The sequence below is a fragment of the Vigna unguiculata genome, chromosome 1 (genome assembly GCF_037176805.1).
Source record: "Vigna unguiculata cultivar grain cowpea cultivar isolate G323 ecotype 2 chromosome 1, ASM3717680v1, whole genome shotgun sequence".
NCBI classification, from domain to species: Eukaryota; Viridiplantae; Streptophyta; class Magnoliopsida; order Fabales; family Fabaceae; genus Vigna; species Vigna unguiculata.
The window spans coordinates 33,156,147-33,166,000 of record NC_140792.1 but is presented as its reverse complement, the minus strand read 5'-3'; the positions used below and the strand labels follow the sequence as shown (position 1 = coordinate 33,166,000).

At 37.4% G+C, this 9,854-nt stretch overlaps 1 protein-coding gene across 1 annotated transcript; it reads right to left on the bottom strand.

The window, feature by feature from the left end:
• Positions 1–1,131: 1,131 nt before the first annotated feature.
• Positions 1,132–9,582, bottom strand: LOC146888876 (putative disease resistance protein RGA1). The gene is made up of 3 exons (XM_085671666.1): positions 7,846–9,582; positions 1,647–2,400; positions 1,132–1,564 (listed from the first exon to the last, which is right to left on the bottom strand). Exons 1-3 carry the CDS (start codon positions 9,428–9,430, stop codon positions 1,501–1,503), a joined length of 2,403 nt encoding a protein of 800 aa, XP_085527792.1. The 5' UTR covers positions 9,431–9,582; the 3' UTR covers positions 1,132–1,500.
• Positions 9,583–9,854: the final 272 nt, after the last annotated feature.

The following is a 9,854-nucleotide window of genomic DNA, read 5'->3' as shown; positions in this document are numbered from 1 at the left end:
CTTGATTAAAATCATGCAAAGAATAAAGTTTAAACTAATAATAATAAAATTTTAAATAGATTTTGTATCTTTTGAAGTTCAATATATGTTGGATGGTGATAAAAAATTCATAGCAATTATATAAATTTTTATATTATGGTAAATAAAATATATTTATACAATTATAGTGGCAAAATTACAGTTTGATATTAAGTTAGCAAATAAAAAAAACTTATATAAAATATATCAAAATAGTATTCTACATGATAAAAGTAAATAACAAATAAAAATATTAAAAAATTATCAATCAAATATGTGTCTTAAAAACAATTTTAGAGATTATTGAATGAAATCTCACAAAGGAAAACAAATATATAATTAAGGGTGTGAAAAGATGAAAAATTGATCTAAGAAAACTTTTCAAATATCAACATAGTCAATGATTGAGAAATAAAGAAATTGTTTTTAGCAAAACAAAAAAGTTCGTCAAATGAAACAAAAATTAATAATAATAGACTAAAAAAGATAATTTTTCTATATTACCTAATAAATGAAAAAGTTTATGTTATTAAACACTTGAATTGATAGTGTTAAACATTTCCATGTGAAAGAAAAATATACAATAAATAGAAAATGTTAAAAAAGAATAAAAATATTCAAATGCGAGTTATCAAAAATATTTAATTAAGATACATCAATTGAACCTAATTTGATAATGGTTATAATATGATGAAAAATATATTGAAAATGCGAACGAATTTCATTAAAAACAAACAATTAGAAGAATTAAAAAATAAAAAAGTGTGTAGTAATATATATATATATATATATATATATATATATATATATATATATATATATATATATATATATATATATATATAAGGTTACTAAATTGACTATGAATATTTTAATAATTTAAATGGGGACAGGTATTATGGCAGATATGGAGACGGAGACGAGGTAGATATGTACATTTCCATACTCATCTCTATACCGAATTTAAAAAGTCGGGAATTTTTCATACCTAGATAATGTGGAGATTTCCCGTCAAAACAGGGATGGATTTAAGTAATACCCAAAAGAAATTTATTTGACATCTCTATTTAAGCATACTAATTTATTTTATTACTTTTATAACTATAAATGAAATGTCCAAGTTAATTGTGTATAACAATATTAATGATTGAACAAAGCAAATTGGTAGAAAGAACAAGCGTGGCACTGTTACGCAAATACATGTAGGTCTTCTAAATTGAAATGCCTTAACTAAAAGCCCCAATTAATTTTCCTAAAGACAATGAAAAACCATAAAAAAAAAATCAAAATTATGAAAAACACCTTAATAAAAGAACAAATAAAGAAAATAAGGGACTTTGAACTTCGTCTTGCTCTTTATCTAATTCTTCTCCGGCTCTTCTGGTTCATCAATGAAAATGTTTTTGATGTGTGGGAGAGAAAACCAAAACTCTCCAACATGGGGTTTATATTTTTTACATAAGTCAGCACAACCTTTAATCCTCAAAGTTTCAAGTGCAGTGAGGTCATGGAAGTTATGTGGGAGAGAAACCAAATTTGGACAATTTATTAAACAAAGTGTTTTCAGATCAGTCAGAGTTGTTAACCAATCGGGAAGTGCTTCAATATTGTGGCAATTTGAAATAAACAAGCATTGTAAAGAGTTGGCAGCCTCCTGAAGCCCTTTAGGCAAGGCCACCAGTTGTGATAAACTTGAAAACGCAAGAAGTTTTAACTTCAGCTTGGAGCTTTCTTCTTCATGGTGGCCCTTCCATAGTTCCAAGTCCAAATGGCTGCAGTTGTCAACAAACAATGTTTCTAATTCAGGAAAAATTTTACCATCCAAAGACAAAGACTTTAGACTCTGACAACCAGAAACGAACAATGATGTAAGAATAGGAAATTTCACCCCTCCAAATATGGACTCTACATTAATGCACGATTCAATACTCAAGATTTGAAGCGACACCAAGTTGGCGATCTCATTCACAGGCAGAACAGTTTGCTTTATGCTAAACTCCAGACAACGGAGACTGATCAGCTTTCTTAGCCCTTTGGGCAATGCTTCCAGCTCATTGCATCCGCCAAGTAACAACACTTGCAAACTTTGGAGCTTGCAAATAGAGTCGGGGAGTCTCTTAATGTTCGGATTGTCGCTAATGTCCAGATATCTCAAATGTCTCAACTTGGCAATGTTACGGGGAAAGGTCTCAAATATTGCCCCACTTAAATCCAAAACTCGCAAGCATTTGAACTTTGCCAGACATGTCGTTAGTATAGCTTCACCGTTGGCAGCTTCTGCTGCACCATTTGGAAATAGTACGGTTCTCACAGCAGCTGATTTTTTGGTGACTAAATTGTCGAACAAAATGCTTTCAGCAAAAGATAGATGCCGAACATTATCTGTGATGGGGAAAACAACAACAAACAATATACCAGAGAATGCAGCGGATATAATTTCCCCTAACTTGCAAGAATCTATGAGGAGCAATAATCAAAGAGCAGCAATAATAAATCACCAAAAGCACAAATAAAGGCACCAAGATTTTTAACGTGGAAAACCCCTCAAATCAAGGGTAAAAACCACGAGTCGTCCAGACCAAAGAAATAGCTTCACTATGATCAACAAGAGTACAAAAGAGTCTCAATCAATAGCACAAATTAGTGCCAACACCCAACCAAATAACAAAGCAACAAAGCTTTCAAATAGAGAAGAACAAGAGAGGAAAACCTCTACAAATCACTGCTGCAGTGCGAAATTAATATCTCCCAACTCAGACCTCGTATCAAAGATCCGACCGGTCAGAATGAAGAGCAATGAGTTCCGAACCTGCTGTAAAAATTTCAGCCCGATCCAACGGTGAACGAATCCGCAGCGCCGAATTTACTGCGACAGCTCTATGAAAAACGTGAACAGAATTTTCCCTCTACCTCTCCCTCTATGTGTTAGGGCTTTCAGTGTGTTCTTACTCTATTGTTCTGCCTCTCTCTTTATTTTATAGCCTCCTCTCCACTAGGTTTAAGTGAGACATGGGCTTCTCAAATTTTGGGCCTTTTCTCCACATAGGAAGGGAGCCCAATACCCAACAAATCTCCCCCTCACAACTATGTGGAGATAACCGCCAAACCGGCGATCTCACAACAAACTTCAAACTTTCCTCTTGGCAATGCTTTAGTCATCATATCAGCACCATTATCATCTGTATGAACTTTTTCCAACTCCAACAACTTAGCATCCAAAGCATCACGTATCCAATGATACCTCACATCAATATGTTTGGATCTAGAATGAAAAGTTGGATTCTTACCAAGATGGATAGCACTTTGGCTATCAACAAACAATGAATAGTTATCTTGCCTAAAACCAAGCTCCTGCAAGAATTTCTTCAACCATAACACCTCCTTGCATGCTTCAGTAATAGCAATGAACTCTGCCTCTGTAGTAGACAACGCTACACACCTTTGTAGTCTTGATTGCCAAGCCACAGCTCCTCCTGCAAACTTTATCAAATAGCCAGAAGTGGACTTTCTGGAATCAATATCCCCAGCCATATCTGAGTCTGAGTAACCCATCAAAGTAGGTTGATCACCTCCAAAACAAAGCTTCATATCAACTGTACCATGAAGATACCTCAAAATCCATTTCACAGCATTCCAATGCTCTCTACCTGGGTTTGACAAAAATCGACTAACTGTACCAACAGCATGTGCAATATCTGGTCTTGTACACACCATCGCATACATCAAACTGCCCACCGCAGATGCATAAGGAACTCTACTCATATTGGTCTTCTCAACTTCATTTGAAGGACTCTGTTTAACACTCAGTTTAAAATGAGTAGCAAGAGGAGTACTCACAGCTTTAGCATTTTCCATCTGGAATCTCTGCAACACCTTCCTAATGTATTGCTCTTGTGATAGATAAATCTTCTTTTCTCTCCTATCACGTGAGATATGTATGCCAAGAATCCTTTTAGCAGCTCCCAAGTCTTTCATGGCAAAAGACTCGCCAAGTGTCTTCTTTAACCTGTCAATTCTGGAAATATCTTTCCCAACAATAAGCATGTCATCAACATATAATAACAGGATAATAAAGTCATCATTAGAAAACCTTTTAACAAAGACACAATGATCAGAAGTAGTCTTCATGTAACCCTGCTCACACATAAAAGACTCAAACTTCTTATACCACTGCCTTGGAGCCTGCTTCAAACCGTATAGACTCTTTCTTAGTCTACACACATAATCTTCCTTGCCTTTAACAAGAAAACCATCAGGTTGCTTCATGTATATCTCTTCCTCCAAATTACCATGAAGGAAAGCTGTCTTCACATCCATCTGCTCAACCTCCAAATCAAGAGTAGCAGCTAAACTTAGCACAGTTCTGATGGATGACATTTTCACCACAGGTGAGAAAATCTCATTGAAATCAACACCCTTTTTCTGTCTGAAACCTTTCACCACTAATCTGGCCTTGTACCTTGGAAGCGTAGAATTTGAATCTTGTTTCACCCTGAAAATCCACCTAGTTTCCAATGCCCTTTTGCCCTTAGGCAATTTCACCAAGTCGTAAGTGTGATTATCATGCAAAGATTTCATCTCATCTTGCATTGCATCCAGCCACTGTTTCTTCTCTTCACTATCCAAAGCCTCTTCAAAACACTCAGGTTCTCCACCGTCAGTCAAGGTTATGTACTCATCACAGGAATACCTTGTAGAAGGTTGTTTTTGTCTATTAGACCTCCTGAGTTGGACTTGAGGTGATTCAGGTATATCACCAAGATCGTCATCATCATCATGTTCCTCTTGAGCATCATCAATTGGAACCTCTACTCCACTTCCAAACTGTTGATCATCAACATCACCATGTTGCTCATTGTCTTGAGCTTCCGTTTCAACATTCTCCAAATTGTGAGCGGGCAACCTCATCGGATTACCATCAGTGAGATTACTATCTTTCTCGGGTGTGGTCTTCTCCACCTTATCAATGTCTTCAATGGTCTGGTCTTCCATGAATTGTACATCACGACTTCTAACAAGCTTCTTCTCAACAGGATCATAAAACCTGTAGCCAAATTCATCCTCACCATAGCCAATAAAGATACATTGCCTTGTCTTTTTATCTAACTTGGATCTTTCATCCTTAGGAACATGAACAAATGCCCTGCAACCAAAGACACGCAAATGATCATAGCTAACATTCTTACCAAACCAAATTTTGTCTGGCACCTCAGTATTCAAAGCAACTGCGGGACTGAGATTAATAACATGCACAGCTGCAAGCAATGCCTCTCCCCAAAAGTGCTTAGGCAACTTTGCTTCTGAAAGCATACATGTAACCCTTTCAGCCAAGGTCCTGTTCATCCTCTCCGCTAGACCATTCAACTGAGGAGTTTTAGGAGGAGTCTTCTCGTGTCTAATACCATGCTGCCTGCAATAAACATCAAAAGGTCCACGGTACTCACCACCATTATCACTACGGATGCATTTCAGCTTCTTACCTGATTGCCTCTCAACCATAGCATGAAATTCCTTGAACTTTTCAAGTACTTGACCTTTCCGCTGAAGAGCATAGACCCATAGCTTCCTGGAACAATCATCAATAAAAGTAACAAAGTAAAGTGCACCACTAAATGACTTTACCTTTAATGGGCCACAAACGTCAGAATGCACCAATTCAAGCAATTCTGACTTCCTTGAGGGAGGATGCTTCTTAAAAGATACTCTGGTTTGTTTACCAGCCATGCAATGAGAACATTTCTCCAATTCTGCATTTCTCAATCCCATAAGCACATCCTTTTTAGCTAAGCAGTTAAGCCCTTTCTCACTTATATGACCAAGCCTCCGGTGCCACAAAGATGCCTCCATATACATAGCATTCACACTGTCTTTAGCAACCAAAGCTTTAGTCCAATACAATTTAGATTGTCTCTCCCCTCTGGCCATAACCAAGTTACCTTTAGTGAGCTTCCATTTACTAGAACCAAAGTGATTGTCATAACCACAATCATCAAGCAACTGCACAGAGATTAAATTAAAACGAACATCTGGAGCATGTTTGACTCCTTTAAGCAACAACTGCACTCCCATGTTGGTTTGCAGGCAAACATCACCAACACCAATCACTTTAGACTCACCATCATTACCCATCTTCAACACTCCAAAATCACCAGAAGTGTAAGATGTGAAGAACTCCTTCCTAGGTGTAACATGCAGTGTAGCACCACTATCAATAATCCACATGCTCTCATCAGATACAAGATTAACAGACTCAAAGTTACGAAGAAGAACAAGATCACCATCTGTAGCAGTAGTGACACGATCATCATCATCATGATCATTCTCTCTCTGTTTGCCCTTCTTGTCTTTGTTCTCCTTTTTCCACTTAAAACAATATTTCTGAATGTGCCCAGTTTTATGACAAAAATGACACTCTAAATTCTTGTATCTTGACTTGGACTTGCTCCTACTCTTCTCTCTACCACCTTTATGTTCCTTTTTCTGACTTCTCCCCCTAGCTTCTGTAACAAGCATCTCAGACTGAGATGAAGAACCATGTGCCTTCCTTCTCATCTCTTCATTAAGAGCACCGCTCTTTGCCATCTGAAAAGAAACAACACCATTCGAGGCAGAGTTTGTAATTGAAACCCGAAATACCTCCCAAGACTCTGGTAGAGTATTAAGCAACCATAATCCCATAACTTCGTCATCAAACTTTATGCTCATTCCTGACAATTGATCTAGGAGCCCTTGAAACTCATTTAAGTGATCAGAAATAGAAGAATTCTCCATGTACCTCAAATTCATCAAGCAATTTAACAAATACAATTTATTATTGCCCGACTTAGAAGCATACAAAGACTCAATCTTCTCCCACAAAGCTCTGGCATGTGTCTCATTAGCAATATGATTATAAACATTATCTTCAACATATTGCCGAATAAAACCACATACCTGTTGGTGCTCAAAGTCCCATTCTTCTTCAGACATAGAATCTGGCTTCTGTGTAGCAAAGACCGGAAGATGCAATTTCTTGACAAATAATAAATCTTTCATCTTGCCCTTCCACAAATGATAATTTGTACCATTCAAAGTAATCATCTTTGCATTTGCCTCCATCATTCAAGCAAGTAAATATAGCCCAACCAAGAGCTCTGATGCCACTCTGATGGGGAAAACAACAACAAACAATATACCAGAGAATGCAGCGGATATAATTTCCCCTAACTTGCAAGAATCTATGAGGAGCAATAATCAAAGAGCAGCAATAATAAATCACCAAAAGCACAAATAAAGGCACCAAGATTTTTAACGTGGAAAACCCCTCAAATCAAGGGTAAAAACCACGAGTCGTCCAGACCAAAGAAATAGCTTCACTATGATCAACAAGAGTACAAAAGAGTCTCAATCAATAGCACAAATTAGTGCCAACACCCAACCAAATAACAAAGCAACAAAGCTTTCAAATAGAGAAGAACAAGAGAGGAAAACCTCTACAAATCACTGCTGCAGTGCGAAATTAATATCTCCCAACTCAGACCTCGTATCAAAGATCCGACCGGTCAGAATGAAGAGCAATGAGTTCCGAACCTGCTGTAAAAATTTCAGCCCGATCCAACGGTGAACGAATCCGCAGCGCCGAATTTACTGCGACAGCTCTATGAAAAACGTGAACAGAATTTTCCCTCTACCTCTCCCTCTATGTGTTAGGGCTTTCAGTGTGTTCTTACTCTATTGTTCTGCCTCTCTCTTTATTTTATAGCCTCCTCTCCACTAGGTTTAAGTGAGACATGGGCTTCTCAAATTTTGGGCCTTTTCTCCACATAGGAAGGGAGCCCAATACCCAACAATCTGGAATATTTTGAATCTTGGAATTCACGTGTAGACACTCATCCATCGCAACAAACAGGGCGAGATCATGCACCAAATCATGTATTCTAAAAGTATACGCAGTTCCAAAGTTTTCAAAATCTTGAAGAAAGGATCTTGACATAAGTTCATTCAAATACTGACTTGCTACTTCTTCAGGTGTCCTATTCGTTTTTGGCAGTGCAATGAGTCCAAGTGCCCCCCAAAGCCAAGTTATTTCATAACTATTAATTTCATAATCCTTTGGGTAAAGGGAAAACAATGCAAAACATTTTCTCAGATAGGACGGCATGAGATCATAACTCAATTTAAGGGCAGGTAATATGTCGTCTTTTTTTTGAGGCAAAATCCAGATTTCATTGTCACGCACATATTCCCATTCACTGGCTTCAAATTTGGAGAATAGTAAACTCCCTAGTGTTCTCACTGCCAATGGAACTCCTCCGTATTTTTTCACTATTTCTCTCCCAATATTTACTAAGTGAGGATGTTTTTCCTGCTCTCTTTCTTTAAATGCCCACTTGACTAACAGAGACAATGAATCCTCCTCAGAAAGGCCTTCTAAAATGTGAGAGGGAACTGTGCCCATCATGGAAGCAATTGAAGGACTGCGTGTGGTCACAAGGATTTTACTTGTTGAACTTACTTGGATTAAATTCCGCAGCCCAACCCATTTAACACGGTCTTCGTTCCATACGTCATCCAATACGAGTAAGAAGTTTTGACCGGAAAGTTTGTTTTTCAGCTGATTTTGCAGTTGTTCCAGATCCAACATGCTCCAATTCGTTTGGTGAGAAGGGGCATAATCAGATGCTGCATCATTGGCGGAATTGATGATTTTGATAATGAGTTGTTTAATGTCAAAGTCATCAGAAACACACACCCACATCTTCAATGGGAAATATTCCTGGATCCTGTTGTCATTGAACACAAACTTTGCAAGGGTAGTCTTTCCCAAGCCTCCAATCCCCACAATGGGGATAACAGAAAGACTTGTATCATCATTAGGATTCTGCTGCATCAAAAGCTCTATGACCATTTCTTTATCGTGTTTCCTTCCTATCACATCTGAATCACTCAGACGGGAGTGTGTCATATCTCTCCGATGAACAACACGTGTGTCAACATCAATTCTTTCAAGACTAAACTTATGTCTATCAGCTGCAACTTTGTCTAGTCTGTTACTGATATCTTTAATTTGTTGAGCCATTTTGTAACGAAAAACAAGTGGACTGGAGGTTGAGAAGAAGTGACTTACCTTGTCTTTGGTGCTACCATGAGCTTTGACCACTTTGTTCCGCAGTGTTTGACACTCAAATTCGTCCAAAAGATCTTCGGCATCGGAGAATACAGTTTTGAGTTGAGTGAGCCATTCGTGGAGCTCATGGTTGTGCTGCTGCTTTTGCTGAGCATCTAACAGCACAGCCTTGACTAAAGAGAGAGTGTTTGTGAAGTCTTGAAGATCGTCGTATAAACCCACTAATCGAGAAGCTTCTTCAAAAGCACGAGAAGCAAGCTTTGCTAATAGGGACTCTGCGATGCTGAAGAGAAATGATTCGGCCATAGTTGTCTGAAATGCAAACGGCAGAGATGATATGAGAAGGCAAAACAGTGTTCAGTGTTTGAAGGTCAACTTTGTTGATTGCAGATTGGTTGCCCAATGGATTCCAGATCTACCCAATAACCAATGCCACTTGCTACCATCTTTATGTATATAATATTGAAACACCCTTTTATAAGAGAGGAGTTACATGACATCATCCACAGTTACTAGATTATGTTTCTTTATCAACCACCGTATTATGCTTCTCATTATGAGCTGGATTTTGAACTCTTCTACATCAACTCTCAATTTTAAAAAGTTGATTTATTTTCAATCTATTACTTCGATTATTATTAAATCATTATTTTAATTATCATTACATCATATTATTAATTAAAATTAAAATAAATAATTTAATAATAATTGACATAATTAGTTAAAAGTA

What these genes read in the sequence shown, in the direction of transcription:
- LOC146888876 (XM_085671666.1), bottom strand. Translation starts at nt 9,430, where the DNA reads ATGGCCGAATCATTTCTCTTCAGCATCGCAGAGTCCCTATTAGCAAAG. An exon ending in GATTCAAAATATTCCAGATT is followed by an intron (nt 2,401 to 7,845) that starts GTTGGGTATTGG and finishes TCCCCATCACAG; the next exon opens with ATAATGTTCGGCATCTATCT. An exon ending in GCCAACTCTTTACAATGCTT is followed by an intron (nt 1,565 to 1,646) that starts GTTTATTTCAAA and finishes CTTTGTTTAATA; the next exon opens with AATTGTCCAAATTTGGTTTC.